The 18,063-nt window shown below is 34.8% G+C and overlaps 1 protein-coding gene across 9 annotated transcripts in view; it reads right to left on the bottom strand.

Annotated features, from left to right (window-relative positions):
* Positions 1–18,063, bottom strand: part of PHF14 (PHD finger protein 14) — a 199,117-nt gene that overhangs the window by 40,699 nt on the left and 140,355 nt on the right. For 8 of the 9 annotated variants that reach the window (XR_011566179.1, XR_002180486.2, XR_011566178.1 and 5 more), the window contains one exon: positions 17,687–17,804. Coding sequence is in view for 5 of the 9 variants with exons in the window: in XM_019958462.2 (XP_019814021.2) it covers positions 17,687–17,804 (118 nt within the window). In the remaining 4 variants the exon portion in view is untranslated. Of the gene's footprint in view, positions 1–17,680; positions 17,805–18,063 lie in introns of those variants that run through there. The other variant, XR_002180485.2, reaches the window with a different exon arrangement.

Below are 18,063 nucleotides of genomic sequence, written 5' to 3'. Positions count from 1 at the left end.
GCTTTCTTATCTCTCCTTGCTATTCTTTGGAACTTGACATTCAAATGGGTCTATCTTTCCATTTCTCTCTTCTTTTCTCAGCTATTTTTAAGGCTTCCTCAGACAGCCACTTTGCCTTTTTGCATTTCTTTTTCTTGGGGATGGTCTTGATCACTGCCTCTTGTACAATGTCAGGAACCTCCGTCCATAGTCTATCAGATCTAATCCCTTGAATCTATTTGTCACTTGAACTGTATAATCATAAGGGATTTGATTTATGTCATACCTGAATGGTCTAGTGGTTTTCCCTACTTTCTTCAACTTCAGTCTGAATTTGGCAATAAGGAGTTCATGATCTGAGCCACAGTCAGCTCCTGGTCTTCTTTCTGTTGATTATATAGAGCTTCTCTATCTTTGGCTGCAAAGAATATAATCAATCTGATTTTGGTGTTGACCATTTGGTGATGTCCATGTGTAGAGTTTTCTCTTGTGTTGTTGGAAGAGGGTGTTTTTTATGACCAGTGCGTTCTCTTGGCAAAACTCTGTTAGCCTTTGCCCTGCTTCATTAAGTACTCCAAGGTCTAATTTGCCTGTTACTCCAGTTATCTCTTGACTTCCTACTTTTGCATTCCAGTCCCCTATAATGAAAAGGACATCTTTTTTGGGTGTTTGTTCTAGAAGTTCTTCTAGGACTTCATAGAACCATTCAACTTCAGCTTCTTCAGCATTACTGGTTGGAGCATTAACTTGGATTACTGTGCTATTGAAAGGTTTGCCTTGGAAACGAACAAGAGGAAAACTCAGCAGTGGCCACAGGACCAGAAAAGGTCAGTTTTCATTCCAATCCCAAAGAAAGGCAATGCCAAAGAATGTTCAAACTACCACACAATAGCACTCATATCACATACTAGCAAGGTAATGCTCAAAATTCATCAACTCAGGCCTCAACAGTACGTGAATAGTGAACTTCCAGATGTTCAAGTTGGCTTTAGGAAAGGCAGAGCAACCAGAGATCAAGTTGCCAAAATCTGCTGGATCATCAAAAAAGCAAGAGAGTTCCAGAAAAACATCTACTTCTGCTTTACTGACTATGCCAAAGCCTTTGACTGGGTGGATCAAAACAAACTGTGGAAAATTCTTCAAGAGATGGGAATACCAGACCACCTGACTTGTCTCCTGAGACACTTGTATACAGGTCAAGAAGCGACAGTTAGAACTGGACATGGAACAATAGACTGGTTCAAAATTGGGAAAGGAGTAGGTCAAGACTGTATATTGTCACCCTGCTTATTTAATTATATGCAGAGTACATCATGAGAAATACTGGGCTGGGTGAACCACAAGCTGGAATCAAGATTGTTGGGAGAAATATCAATAACCTCAGATATGCAGATGACACCACCCTTATGGCAGAAAGCGAAGAACTAAAGAGCCTCTTGATGAAAGTGAAAGAGGAGAGTGAAAAAGTTGGTTTAAAACTCAACATTCAGAAAACTAAGATCACAGCATCTGGCCCCTTACTTCATGGCAAATAGATGGGGAAACAATGGAAACAGTGAGAGACTTTATTTTTGGGGAGCTCCAAAATCATTGCAGATGTTGACTGCAGCCATGAAATTAAATGACGCTTGCTGCTTAGGAGAAAAGCTATGATCAACCTGGACAGCATATTAAAAAGCAGAGAGGTTACTTTGCTGACAAAGGTCCATCTAGTCAAAGCTATTGTTTTTCCAGTAGTCATGTACAAATGTGAGAGTTGGACTATAAAGAAAGCTGAGCACTGAGGAATTGATGCTTTTGAACTGTGGTGTTGGAGATGATTCTTGAGAGTCCTTTGGATTACAAGGAGATCAAACCAGTCAATCCTAAAGGAAATCCTGAATATTCTTGGAAGGACTGATGCTGAAGCTGAAGCTGAAGCACCAATACTTTGGCTACCTGATGTGAATGAGAACAGGCTCATTGGAAAAGACCCTGATGCTGGGAAAGAATGAAGGCAGGAGGAGAAGGGGATGACAGAGGATGAGATGGTGGGATGGCATCACTGATTCTATGGACATGAGCTTGAGCAGGCTCCGGGAGTTGGTGATGGACAGTGAAGCCTGGAGTGCTGCAGTCCACAGGGTTGCAAAGAGTTAAGACACAACTGAGTGACTGAACTGACTGAGGGAGGTTTCTATCTTAGGGGAGCTTTTTACTGATGAAGGAACATAATACAGTTGATAAATATATAGAATGTCATGTTTCCAAATGCTGTTCTCACTAAGTCTGGGAAAAACAAGAAGAGGTGAAAGACTACGAAAAAAGAGAAAACTGGAGGATTTGGGAACCGCAGTCATGAATAAACAAAAGTTTATCTCACAGCAAAAATTAGACCATGAGTAGCAGAACTCAAAAGCAGCAGTCAAAGAGAAAAGGAGAATAAGATTATACTTTATATAGTATTTATGGTGTAAACAGGGTAAAGCTTCCACATCTTCACTAAATGTCACAGGGAAAGGGTTGGGAGATGTCTAAATTATATATCACTTTGTCTTCTTCAAAAGAGAAAATAAAACTTTCTAAAAATATCTACTTCACTCATAATCCTAAAATGGCATCAAGTGGAGATAAATTGACTTTAATGGTAAGTAAACTAATGACTGGATCCTGGAATAAAGTTTGAATTGAGTTATTTAAGTAACAATTTTTTTCTTGAAAACAGTTGCATTAAAATAAGAAAATAATGCTGAAACATCTCATGTTCATGATTTGCTTTAGACTATATTATATTATATATATTACTATATATCCTCTTATTATCTATATATCTTACTGGCTTCCCTGGTGGCTCATATGGTAAAGTATCTGCCTGCAATGCAGGAAACTCAGGTTCGATCCCTGGATTGGGAAAATCCTTTGGAGAAGGAAATGGCAACCCACTCCAGTATTCCATGGAGAATTCCATGGACAGAGGAGCCTGGAGAATTCCATGGACAGAGGAGCCTGGCAGGCTAGACAGTCCGTAGGGTCACAAAGAGTGAGATACCACTGAGTGACTAATGTACACACACACACCTTATATATCTATGCTTCAGAAACTGGATCACAGATATCTGCTAATCTATATTTTAAAAACAGAATTTTAGAATACTATTTTTGTCTTTAGAAGTTGAAAAAATAGTCGAGTCCCTCAGGAACACAAAAGTGAACTGAAAAAAATGCTCTGATGCATTTTGAACTTTTCAAAGTGATTCTTAAAAAATTTTAACCTCTATAGGCATACCTTAAAGAGTTTTCAAACCAGCGAAGCAGATAATTATTTGTAGCCATTATCGAAGGTACATTTAACAAAAAACCAACTTAACTTCAATGACAATATAACACTGCAACATAAACCTTTAAGAAACCTTCAGAGAAAACATTAAAATAGATTGCATCTTAGGTGACCAGAGTTTAAATTTAGCATATGAATATGGTCCAAAGGAAAAAAGAGAAAATTTTATTAAAGCTAGCTAAAATAACCTATAGAAGTCTGAAATCACAAAAGAATGTAGATGGCTGAGCTAGATCACAGGTCAAGATACAGTGGAATAAAAAGCTACATAGATGGATCTTTATCTGTCAAGAAGAAATGAAACATTTTTAAACATTTTATAGATGAGGTAACAATTTCATACTTTTTGGTTAAAGAACAACAAAAGAATTAACAAAAGAACTAACCCATATGAGTCTAAACTGCATAATAAATAGTTTTGATCTACTGACAAACAAGGTATTTGTTTTTGAATAAGATTTTTTACTGTAAAATTACGTTACCATTGAAAAAATATACAAAACCTTCTAGTTTATGCATAAAGTGGCTTACATGGTACAAATCCAAATATTCGTAAACTATCTTTGCAAAATGATTGCACGTGGTTGGTTTTAGTTTCTCTTTACAGTACAGACTTTCAGACTTTTACAACTCATGACATACATTAGGCAGTAATATTTGACTCAGCTAAAACACAGTGCTTAATGCCTAATAAAACTTTTTTTTCACTTTTAGATCCCTTCCCTCACTTCCCTCCAACTACAGTAGATTAGATTCTGCCAGGACCACATAAATCATCTATGTTGTCAAGCGGCAGCTCCCTAAACATAGACACTTATTTCACTGAATTTTATAAAGGAAGGGCCTTGAGGAATTATAGTCCATCTTTTAATACTTTATAGAAGAAACATCTTTAATTTATTTATTTAAGAATTACCTTAAGTCTCCTATTCATTAAAAAGATCAGAACAGATCCCATTTAACAAACACTTTTCCTTTTCCTATTACTACCAGTGTTTATTTGTAAAAAAAAAAAAATTAACTGAGTTTCTATATGATGAAAATCTAAAGTGGCTTCAGGACAAAATCTAATTTGAGAACCTCTTGCAACAAGGAATAGAGAATCAAATTTCTAAAACAAGGCTTTGAATCAGGCAGATCTGGGTTTGAATCACTGTTATACCACATATTTGCTGTGTAAAACCCAACTTCTTTGAACCTCATCTTTTTTAATCTACAAAAAGGGGCTGAAAAATAGTAACTACCATAAAACCAGTAATATATCATATAGTGAGGATTAAATGAGATTATACATTTTAAGTGCTTACATAATGCTAGGCACATAGAGGTACTCAATGAATATTAATTACTAATATTATTACTAGTAGGGTGTTCTTTTTTATTTTTAAAATGTTCATTTTTTTGACTCATAAACTACACTGAGAGTCTATCTGAGCAAAAAAAATACTGTACAGTACTTTAAAAATCTCATTAGAAAAGAGTATTTAACACTATGGGAAATTGTCATATAATGCAGTTACATGCAGGTAATTTTTAGTATTTTTCTTTCTGTTTTTAAAATTTTCCAAATACTCTACAAAAACCATGCATTACATCTGTAAAAAAAATTTTAAAACACACAAAAGATATGTAATTCTTTTTTCTGACTTCAAATTTCTTCAGAAAAGTAGAGCCAGAGAATAAAAAAAGGAGAAAAAAAAAGAGTAAGAAACATGAATTTTTTAAAGCAAGATTTATATAAAGGATATTAGTTTTATTACACTAAAAATTTGCTATTTTGAATTACTACTCTCTAGCTTTAAAGTTAAACAAAACTCAAATACAGTCTGACACCTCAATTATATTTAATCATATCTTCACACTAATATTTCACCTGGAGATCAAGCTGTTGTGTATTCTTCTAGTTAAGCATATTCTATTCAAGCTTTATAGTAAAGGGAGACTATGCTGCTGCTAAGTCGCTTCAGTCGTGTCCGACTCTGTGCGACCCCATAGAGGGCAGCCCACCAGGCTCCCCCATCCCTGGGATTCTCCAGGCAAGAACACTGGAGTGGGTTGCCATGTCCTTCTCCAATGCATGAAAGTGAAAAGTGAAAATGAAGTCGCTCAGTCGTATCCGACTTTTAGTGACCCCATGGAGGGCCCATCAGGCTTCTCCATCCATGGGATATTCCAGGCAAGAGTACTGGAGTGGGGTGCCATTGCCTTCTCTGAAATGGAGACTATAAGATAATGGAAATGGCCAAATAACACTTATTTTTTGTAAATGTAATATAAATTTATCATTACATTATGTCCTAATTATTAGATTGAAAGATAATATTTTAAAAGAAAGAAACTTTCTCTCTCTTGATTAACATTAACTCAGAGAAAGTAAGTAGATGGATCATTAATCTTAAGTCCCAGGTATTCCTGTAGCAAAACTGGTACGGTAGTGACCCTTAGGTTTGGATGCTATCACCTGCAGAGTGAGAAAAGACAGTGAGAACAGGCAAAAGAAGCTTATCAAAAGGCAAAAAAAAAAGTCTGATAAAAGGGAGAGAAAACCAGAAGAAAACAGGTGCACTGAAGGCAAAGATGTATGTGTTTAGCCGCTCAGTCATGTCCGACTTTGCGACCCCATAGACTGTAGCCCACCAAGTTCTTCTGTCCATGGTGATTCTCTAAGGCAAGAATACTGGAGTGGGTTTGCCATTCCTTCCTCCTGGGGATCTTCCCAACCCAGGGATCAAACCCAGGGCTCCCACATTGCAGGTGGATTCTTTACTGTCTGAGCTACCAGGGAAACCTAAAGGCAAGGAAGGAGTTTGTAAAAAAGAAGTACAACAGTATCAACAGCTATATAAAAGTAGAAAAAAATATGAAGCTGAGTAACAGGAAGATTGATGGGGACAAAGAGAATCGGTAGCTCAGAGAAGATCCCTGAGATACTGCTGGACAATTCCAGAATGAGCAAAGAAGAAAGGGAATATTACAGATACTACAGCACTGAACCTAACTCAGTCTATCTTGAACCTGCTTGTCAGGTTGAAAGAAAGTCCCATTAGAGAAGAATAAAGTCTGAGAATGAATGATATTCTGTAGGTACAATAAGTGAATACTTCAGAGACAAAACTGTGTGTAAGGAATTTAAAAGAAATTAGGGTCAAAGAAGGTTCTTTGACCCGAGGTTCTTAAACGTTAGTAAGTAAGTATAATTATCACCTGTGGTGCTTATAATAATGCTGATTGCTGGGCGTCATTCCAGGAATATTGATTTAGCACATCTGCATGGGCCCTCCACACTGCCTATTTAACAGTACTTTGAAAGTGAAAGTGAAAGTCACTCAGTCATGTCTGACTCTTTGTGACCCCATGCAGTCCACAGAATTCTTCAGGCCAGAATACTGGAGTGGGTAGCCTGTTCCCTTCTTCAGGGGATCTTCCCAACCCAGGGATCCAACCCAGGTCTCCCACATTGCAGGCAGATTCTTTACCAGCTGAGTCACAAGAGAAGCCCAAGAATACTAGAGTAGGTAGCCTATCTCTTCTCCAGCAGATATTCCCAACCCAAGGTCTCCTGCATTGCAGGCAGATTCTTTACCAACTGAGCTATCAGGGAAGCCCTAACAGTACTTTAGATGACCCTAATGCAGATGTTTGTAGGCTATACTTTGAAGGGAAATCACTGAAATTTGGGCTAGGCAGATTGACAAATGATGAAAATCTCAAATTATAATATCAAAATCAGAAGTTCAAGAATTTTTTTTTAAGACTAGCATATTTGATATTCCCAGAAGAGATATTCTACTTTTAAAGTTACATGAAGGTAAACAAATATAGACATTTATAAACTATTATTAAGAATGTATATTATTAATGGTTTCTTCCACTGAGAATCAGGGAAGCAGGTGGCAGAGAGAGAGAGAGAAAGGTATGAGGTGTCAAGTCAGGGTTCTTAGGAATTTACATGTATAAATCACTGCCCTTTAACTTAAACAAATAAAGCATGTATTAAATTCTACCTTTTTGAGAGAAAGGCATTAGTAGCATCTGAGAATGAGTACAAATTTACTTATTTACTTCATGGGAAGCTTTCTTTTGGCACAAATGTTTGTGAGACATATTGAAGGCACATAATCATTTTACGGAATTCTAAATGTATTTACACAGTTGCCCTAAAAGTTAATAACTTTAATTTCCAGGTACCACAAGGAATGTAAAAATGATGGCCCAGAACTCCCCACATTTCCATCCTTAAAGGTACGGCAACATTTATGTGAAAAAAGAGTATGTTGCCTGTCCCTGATGCTTCAGATGGTAAAGAATTTCCCTGCAATTTGAGAGATCCAGGTTTGATCCCTGGGTCAGGAAGAGCCAGTGGAGAAGGAAATGGCAACCCACTCCAGTATTCTTGACTGGATAATCCCATGGACAGAGGAGCCTGGTAAGCCACAGTCCATAGGATTGCAAAGAGTCAGACATGACTGAGTGACTAACATTTTTACTTTATTTCTCTAAAAGCTATTTGTTAGGCTTGATGAGTCTTTTGTTACCAAACCACATACACCTTGATAAAGTAAATTCATAAGTTATCTTACAACTATCTTCAGTAGTTTGCTACTTTTCAATTTTATTTACTTTTTACTTTCATCTCAGTTTCAAGTTTATAGCTTTCATGACCTTGACATGGAAATAATATTCCTCCAGTCTATGGGAAATTTCTTTGATATTTCTTCACCTATTAACAAAACATGATTTTGGTTAAAAACACTTTTCCCTAAAAAAGAACTCTTGCCTGTATCCGTTATGTCTTAGACATGACCTTACTCTATTTAGTGTAGAACTCTGAGAAAAGAAAAATTTTTTACTTGGAATGTGTAAAGATAATATATAAAACACAGCAAACTGCTCTTCAGATTACTTAAAAAAAATTCTACAGTTGAAAAATCAGACCATTATCACTGATTTTGAACCCTTCTCTCCACAGCTAAAATGACTGCTTATTTTTAAGAAGTCATTAAGAAAACGTGTTATTTACTGACCACATACACCTTGATAAAGTAAATTCTAAATATTGCCACTAAACTTTTCACAAATGAGCAACCTGAAACTCACATTAAGTGAAGCAACTTGCTGAAGGTCACAAACATTGTAAATAGTTATTAATAATATCTGAACTCAGTTTGCTTCTTTTCAAAGCTTATAAAGCTCTTACCTCTACATCACGCTGCATACTTCAACTTTCTGTACATTTTAAATTACTCTACTTTCTTACTCAACAATGACTCAGTTTATAACTCTAAACCTCATGGCAAATTTTTATGGAAAAAAGAAATATTATCACCTTTTTAAAGAAACAAGCTACTTGTAGATACACATTCTAATTTCAGAATGTCAAAAATGAGCGTGTTAACTTTGGTTTCCTCAGGGTATGTGCCTAGTGCATACATAGAGAATCTAGAAAGACAGTACTGATACTTGCAGGGCAGCAGCAGAGATACAGACACAGACAACAGACTTATGGACACGGGGTAGTGGGGAGGAAGGAGACAGTGGGGCACAGGGAGAGAGCAACATGGAACCTTATATACTACCATATGTAAAACAGACAGCCAATGGGAATTTGCTGTATGACTCAAGGAACTCAAACCAGGTATCTGTAACAACCTAGATGTGTGGGATGGGGAGGAAGGTGGGAGGGAAGCTCAAGAGGGAGGAGACATAGGTATGCCTACGGCTGATTCATGCTGATGGTCCACAGAAACCATACAATTATTGTAAAGCAATTATCCTTCAATTAAAAATAAATAAATTTAATTTTTAAAAATGAGTCTTATAATGTAACATAGCCAATGTAACACAGGACACTAACCCTTAATTTTTAGTTTCTTTTTAATCTTGATAGGATTCTAGCAGAAAATCAAAGTTAGAATGCTTAAATATATTTGATATCAGAACTCAATTTTACTGGCTATCAGAGTTCATACATTTAATTCTCTTCAGTCAATTCAGTAGCTCAGTCATGTACGACTCTTTGTGACACCATGGACTTCAGCATGCCAGGCTTCCCTTAATTCTCTTACCTTAGATTTAAAGAAGTCTAAGTTTTAGATAGCATATTAAAAAGCAGAGACACTGCTTTGCCAACAAAGGTCCATCTAGTCAAGGCTATGGTTTTTCCAGTGGTCATGTATGGATGTGAGAGTTGGACTGTGAAGAAAGCTGAACGCCGAAGAATCGATGCTTTTGAACCGTGGTGTTGGAGAAGACTCTTGAGAGTCCCTTGGACTGCAAGGAGATCCAACCAGTCCATTCTGAAGGAGATCAACCCTGGGATTTCTTTGGAAGGAATGATGCTAAAGCTGAAACTCCACTACTTTGGCCACCTCATGCGAAGAGTGGACTCATTGGAAAAGACTCTGATGCTGGGAGGGATTGGGGGCAGGAGGAGAAGGGAACGACAGAGGATGAGATGGCTGGATGGCACCACTGACTCGATGGACGTGAGTTTGAGTGAACTCCGGGAGATGCTGATGGACAGGGAGTCCTGGCGTGCTGTGACTCATGGGGTCACAAAGTGTCAGACACAACTTAGCAACTGAACTGAACTGAACTGAAGTTTTATGCAAAAGGTTACTTCTGAAACCACAATACATAGGTTAGAAAGACAATTCTTCAAGAAATAAGTAACTCTATAAAATGATGAAATGGTAAAACTAAATGTTTAAATTAGAAGAAAGTAACTATATAAATATAATTGTATGTACATCTAGAATACATGATCTCTCTGTTTTTTGAAGCTAGAATTTAAGCCTTTCCTATTATTCAGGTGTTCCTTTCACAACTCTGAGAATGGGCTTGCTTAATTCAATTAAGACCATCAGTTTGCAATGAACAATGTCTTTCACACTCACATTATACATGAATACTAGAATAGTAAGTTTACATAATTAATATATTCTGCATTCCTCCTTGGTATATTATATAACCCCAAATTAATGTTTCAAATGCTGGGCTAGTAAGGTAAAAATATTCTTATTAACTTGTTAAAAGTTGTAATGAAGTATCCTTCAGCTTAGCCACCAGATTTTTAGTAGGTAACTTTTCCTCCAAAATAAAAACAAAATTTTTTGAAACCAAAGGATAGAATGAAGTTAGTGATCTCTAAATGATATTCCTATATATGGCACCCTACTGCACTTTATTTATCTTGGTTGATTCAGTTTCTCATTATACGGTATTCCATAAGAGGGTTCATAGCATGTTATTTAAACATATCAAACCCACATACCATCTGAATTAGAAAATGGCTTGGTTTTCCAAGTTTGTAGAACGTGTAACTTAAAAGGTGATTTAGTTTTTCCAATTTTTCAAAATATTGAGAGAAAACATTTGTGTATTTTAGAGGTCCTAATCATTTTCTTTTTCTGTAAATATGATGCTGAGATATATAAAAATGTATGTCATAAAAACTAACAAACTTTACCAGAGGAAAGAAATCCTATTTTTGAAAAGGTTCTTAAGGATTACCTGACCATAACTTATTGGGATATGCCAGTGTGATTCATGTGCACTGCAGAGTTCACATGAAAATTATCCTAGATTACAGAATTAACAGATCAGTGTAGATTCCAATTCTGTTACAAAGAATAACCATAAACAATCTGTTTTGGTGCAAATTATTACTTGATAAAAATATTATCTGGAGATAGGGTTCAGAAACATGTCTAAGACAGTCAAGTAAACAATTTTTTTGAGCAGGCAATAATGACCAATAAAATGTTCAGTTCAGTACATAAATGTTCAATTTAAATAAATAAAGCACACTACTACAGTTGGTATTGCGCTTAAAAAAATTAGTGTGTTTTATTTGTTTAAATTGAATGTTGATATAATAAATTGAACTTTTTATTGATCATTACTGCCGGCTCAAAAAGCAGTTTACTTGATTGTCCTAGACATGCTTATGAACCCTATCTTCAAGTAATATTTTTACCAAGTAACAATTTTCAGCAAAACAAAGATTGTTAATGCCCTGGTGGCTCAGATGGTAAAGAATTTGCCTGTAATGCAGGAGACCCAGGTTTGATCCCTGGATCTGGAAGATCCCCTGGAGAAGGGATTGGCTACCCATTCCAGTATTCTTGCCTGGAAAATTCCATGGACAGAGGAATCTGGCAGGCTACAGTTCAGGGGGTGGTAAATAGTCGGAGATGACTAACTGAACAACTTTCACTTTCACTTTTTACCAACTATAGTTAGAATTGTTAATGGTTATTACTTTTTATCAAAATCACAAAACACTGCTACTAGTCTCAAAGTACTTGATAAAAATATTATCTGAAGCACTCTATTACAAATTAAGACTTAAAAGACATTTATACAATTATGCCTGCCAGGGAAAATTCTAGAGTAACCAGCAACTGCCTGAATTTAGCCTAGGTTAAGGTACAAGATCTACTGGAAGTGTGTGGGAATCTAGCAAAGAGGAAATCTGAAGTTTAAATATTTAACTAGCTATCATGAAGGATAACCAGTTTTAATTCTCAGACTTTTAGTAAGTCTACAAACTACCAGATTTGTTCTATGGGATTCTAATTTAGGATACTATGTAAACAACTTTTCTCTAGACTTCACATAACTGTATCAGTAAAAAGGAAAATCAAAACTCAGGAAAGTTTGAAAAAACATATTGTTATAACCACTAACATCATATAAGTTCTAGAAGAATACTAAATTAAGATGGTTAAGTGGTGTAAGTTTTACCTGAAAATGACTTCTCTGTCAACCATGCTAAATTTAGAAACTTAAAATCTAACCTAATGCCAGATAAAATCCCAGAGGTCAAATGAATAGCAAAAATATTAAAAAGTCCTCTTTTATGGGTCAGTTATACAATTCAAATTTAGAAGAACTTTAAAGGATAACTCATTTTAATTTTATATTTTTCATAAATCTTCATAATACATAAAGCTCAGACATTCAATTTTCAATATCACCAGGTTCAATTAAATGTGCTTGTTTAATGTATTGTGGCAAGATACTCCTTGGAGAGATTGTTCTGTGCAGTTCTTAAAGAATCAAAATTCTCAATGACTATTTTATTTGCTAATAAATATTCAACATGTCATTTTGACACAAGAATTTCAGTTATAGAATTCTAGCTGCTCAATGCAAAAAAAAAGTGAAAAATGAAACAAAAATTGAAAAAAAAAAAGCATGCTTCCCTACTCAGGGATTTCTAACACAAATGATTATCAAAAAGTACCGCATTTGCCTGAGCTAATGTGTCATAAATTTGCAGTTCCAGAAAATCTTCCATATGGATTTAGATGAGATTTTCATGCATATGAATTCAACATATTACCACTAAAAAGAGTACTAGAAAGATGAAATAAGAGTGAACCAAATGGAAGTCTCAAGCTAAGGCAGCTCATTTTGTAGTACTCAGGTAATGATCTGTCATGTATACCCTTTGGCTTTTCACAAAACACAGCATGAACAGGGATGAAAAGCTAGAATCATAACTGGCACAGTCACTGTAAAATATATGATGTGTATTTAAATCTTCAGTGGCACTGGTGAATATATATATTCTTTCAAAAGGATTTTATTCATGTTCATTTAACCCTATCAAAATATCCTCATTTGGGGTGTTTTAGTACAAAGCAGTTGTTGAGATCTATATCAAGTATACCCTAAAAAAGAGAGACTAATGAATTGTGCCCTATATTAATGTGGAATAAGAGAGAGAGGGATCAAATAAATACAATTAGAAATGAAAAAGGAGAAGTTACAATGGAAACCACTGAAATACAAAGGATTGTAAGAGAGTACAATAAGCAACTATATGCTAATAAAATGGACAACCTAGCAGAAACAGACAAGTCTTCATAAAGGTACAATCTCTTATGACTAAACCAGAAAGAAATAGAAAAGAAAATATGAACAGGCCCATCATAAATACTGATATTGAAGTTGCCATTAAAAAACTCCCAACAGACAAAGTCTTAGACCTGATGGCTTCACGGATGAATTATACCAAACATTTAAAGAAGAATTAACCTATCCTTCTGAAACTCTTTCGGAAAATTGCAGAGGAAGGAACACTCCCAAACTCATTCTAGGAGGCCATCATTACCCTGATATCAAAATTGGACAGAGATATCACAAAAAAATAAAATTACAGACCAATATCACTGATGAACATAGATGCAAAACTCCTCAACAAAATACTAGCAAACCAAATGCAACAATACATTAAAAGGATCATACACCATGATCAAGTAGGATTTATCCCTGGGATGCAAGGATTTTTCAATATCCGCAAATCAATCCGTGTGAATACCACATCAACAAATCTAAGAATAAAAGCAATAACAGTAGAGAAAAGGAGCAAAGAAAAACTGGAGATATATTTAAGGAAACACCTGTACAAGATTCTGTGACTAGCAAATGTACAAGCTAGTCCTTGTACAAGCAAGTGACTGACTGTCTATTTGGGACAGGATGAAGAAAACCTGAAGATGAATTCAGGTATTTGGCTAGGGAGAATGGATGAAAGTAAGGATGGAAGAAAAAATAAAAGATGGGTGAGGCAGAGAAGTAAGAACAAAATGCACTGATTTTCCAGGCATACAGCATTCAATGGCAACAGTATTTTCACAACATAGCAAAGCACAAGGGGAAAAACCTAATGCTGGTAACTGGTAGGAATGAACTAGCCCCACTGAATACAAACACGTCACATTGTCCTGGGTAGCTACTGCCTTAGTTAAGTATCTTTGAAGCATAATCTGTAGAAGAAAATGTTTTGTGCGTGTGTTTGTATGTATGTGTATAGATTTGTCTCTCCATGTGTGTTACATGTAACATTTATATCTGAGCCCATGTAGATGGTCATTTTTCAAGAAACCTAGTGATTACCTATGGGCTTCCCTGGTGGCACAGACAGTAAGGAATCTGCCTGCATGGAGGGAAACCTGGGTTCGATCCCTGGGTCGGGAAGACCCCTTGGCGAAGGAAATGGCACCCTATTCCAGTATTCTTGCCTGGAGAATCCCATGGACAGAGGAGCCTGGCAGGTTATAGTCCATGGGGTCGCAAAGAGTTGGACACGACTGAAGCGACTATCAGCAGCAGTGACCTAGATATGAAGGACTGATAAGGCAGAGACAGTCTTATATCACACTTTGTGGGTTTGGATAGAATAAAAGTAATTTTATATACAAATATTGAATCATTATGTTGTATATCTGAAACTAACATAATGTAAGTCAATTATATCTCAGTTAAAAAATCATTCTGTTAGGTAAATTGTTATTAAATCAATATCATTAATTATATATTATTATTAATATACTTGGGTATATTTTATCTTTCATGAGCTAGAACTTTATATCATGGATTGAGATATGATGAATCTTGTTCGACTTTTGTGTTTACATAATTTCATTTCTGTGAAAGTGAAATTAAAAGCAATAGGCAGGACTAGTGACAGAAGATTCTTGCTCTCATAAAACTTACGGAAGAAGAAAACCCGTTACTTCAAAGACAAAGTCATATACAAATACATTATGTTGCTCAGAGTATGCATGGCAGTATTTTAGAGCTTCCACTAGTAGGCAAAAATTTAGAGACAATGTTTTAACAGTTAAATAATGTATAAGTGCAATGCATTTTCAAGCACATTTTCAACTACACACCCATACCTTATACAATAATTTATTACACTGGAGTCAAATGTTTATAATAAAGTTAAGACTTCTTGGATTAATAGTCCTATCATATATACGTATTTATGGCTATTAACAATTTTATACTCACTTGCCCCCACCTAAATTTATTGGCAACTGATTCCTTTCTCCTGGCAATAACTATTTCTACCTTAGCTTTTCATATCATTATAATATATGAACATGGCAAATATACCTAGTATTAACTAAAAAATATCATTCCACCAAAGCCAGAGGAGAATAAAGGACAAGCAAAACATATTAACTTTTATTCTGGATTTCTTTTAGGCCCCCAAATGATACTAATTTTTTGACAGATGTTAATATACTGCTTTCTTAGTTTGAGAGTTTCTGCAGCAATTTACTGAATTGTAAACCGGACATTATCAATGTTTTCTTCTTGGAACCCAATACTAGTCAACACCTCACAAGAGAAAATGTAAACAGAAATTTACTACCTGCTGGTCAGGAATGAAAGTTTTCAAAGTGAGCAAAACAGAGTTGATTTAACACAAGTATCCAAAGGAATGAATTCGGCTTCCCTGGAGGTGCTAGTGGTAAAGAACCCTCCTGTCAGTGCAGGAGACATAAGAGATGCAGGTTCAATCCCTGGGTTGGGTAGATCCCCTGGAGAAGGGTAATGCAACCCACTCCAGTATTCTTGGCAGGAGAATTCCATGGACAGAGGCTAAAGTCCATGAGATTCCCATAGAGTTGGATACGACTGAGCAACTAACGCTAACACAACTTTCAGCTTAGCTATTATATTGCTTAATTTTTCATAGGAAAAAAGTAGAAGTATGTAATATTCATCTTGATATGATAAAAATATAAATCCATTTCACTGCTGTAAATCTTACAATAAACTGCTGTGACATTCAGCAGTGAGATACCACATTTAGATGAAAGTTTGGAAATGCTGGCTGTTTACATCTGGTGTTCATTCAATCACAGGTCAGAGTACAGCAAGTGCAATGCAACTTTTCAACCACGTATCTTACTAAGAGATTTCCATTCAGAGTTCAAAGATCTTATTCTCTCAAACAGAGGGAAAAATAAGATACGGGAACAACTCAATGGCTACTGGCATGCGCCTACTGCATTTACAAAACATTCATTTTATATATTCCTAACATATGTGAAATACATCCCCTTGCATTTTCAATGTTCATTAATGAAGTTACTACATAACTTAACAAAGGCACTCTGGATTTAATACAATGCTACATAATTACAGTAGTATAAAACATTTTTAAAAGAATGTATACAAAAAGACTTATTTATAAAATGCAATAAATGTTTTTTCTTTTCTTTTTTTTTTAAATGTTTTTTCAAAAATTGCTTTCCTAATTACTTTTTGACGGTAGAAGAAAATCCCAAACAAAAAACACACTTAGAAAAATTACATCACAAAGAGTCCCATAAGATGATTATTTAAAATCTACAGTACACTATTATTTTTTCACTTAAATATAATTTCTAGAAAGCATTTTTAAATTATGCAATAAAATATTGATATTAAATATGCTCCATCTTAAATATAGGTCTTAACAGCTGGAAAATTATTTTTGATATCATATAGTTGAAAAACCTTGAGTAAAAAAGCTTGATTATTAAATAAAATGCATAATATTCTATTTTAATAACCATTATATAAAATATGTAAAATTTTAATAAATTTCATTATTTGAGAAAACAATAAAGAGTTTTTTTCCCTATAGCCAAATGCTTTTCTGTAATTTTTAATACAAAAGCTTTTACAGATGGCATCTGTGGTAAGCTTGAGTAAATCATTTTAACTAATAAAATGAGTATTTTTGATTCCATAATCAGACAGTAATTCAGTGTCAATTTTAATTCGTCCTAAGAAAAACAAATGCACTGAAGTGGCATTTAGGAAAGATGGCTTGAAGTTCATATTACAATAGACAGTCAGCTTTTGTTGTCTATTTAAAGATGAATAATTTGTTTAACCTAATTGTATTGTCTTAGTTCAAATATATTCAATATATCTGTCAAGTGAGTCAAAGCATCTGGAGTCCAGCTATTCACTCACACATTTTAAATAAAACACATAGTAATCTTAAAATGCTGATCACCACAATTAAAGGTTTGAGCTACCAGAGAAGTCTAAGATTATAATATTGATATTCAAAAGATATAATTTCAAGAGTTTATTTTCGAAGATAAACTATTAAACAAATTTTTAGGTATTTCATCCTTTCTACTTATCTAAAATAATTATCATACAAAATTTTAGTATATAAAAACTAGTTTTCTCAAAGAACACTCATTATAAAAATTCATAATATGTTGATTATATATTAAGATGAGTCATGTATAAAATTAAATTGGGTTTTATTGGTTATTCCCTAGGGGTGATAAATAAGAAGAAGATGACAAGTTTTGGTTACTAGATGACTATTTAACATGCTACACAACACAGCTAAAATATTTCATAGGGAAAATTTATATACTTCAGTAGAGTTCTTTACTCTTCAATTTAAGGGCAATAAAATCACCAAAGCAATATTTTCTTCAAGGGCATCAGATTAAAATGTTGGTCCTTCATATTCCAATTATTTTTAAACTGAGGAAGCTGATGGTGAGATGTAGAAAAGCTATCAAAATAAACAGAAACAAGACTTCTTCTTACAGGTTTTCCCCCCCTTACCTTAGAAGATGAAGAATCACACTCCTGACATATCCATCCATAGCCTGTTTGTTTAGGAGATTTTTTCAAAGGAGGATCCAAACAACCAAAATGGTAGCACAGTCTGCATTCATCACACCTGCAGGGTAAACAGATTTATGGTGTATCTAAATAATATTAAAAAACATATTTTCAGAAAACAAAAAACCAGTAAACTACTATATATTTCAATTGTAACACTGTTAATTCTATCCTTAGCTAACAAGATTATTGAATTAATGTTTATGAAAAAGACAATCCAAACCTGAAATAAATGTTTTAGGAAAAACAAAATACCAAAACAACAAAATTAACAAACAAAACAAATATCATTTAGAACACATTGATGGTAGAAATGT

Source organism: Bos indicus, chromosome 4, assembly GCF_029378745.1.
Source record: "Bos indicus isolate NIAB-ARS_2022 breed Sahiwal x Tharparkar chromosome 4, NIAB-ARS_B.indTharparkar_mat_pri_1.0, whole genome shotgun sequence".
In the NCBI taxonomy this organism is placed as follows: domain Eukaryota; kingdom Metazoa; phylum Chordata; class Mammalia; order Artiodactyla; family Bovidae; genus Bos; species Bos indicus.
Note: the sequence above shows the minus strand (reverse complement) of the source record. Positions and strands in the feature narration are given on the sequence as shown.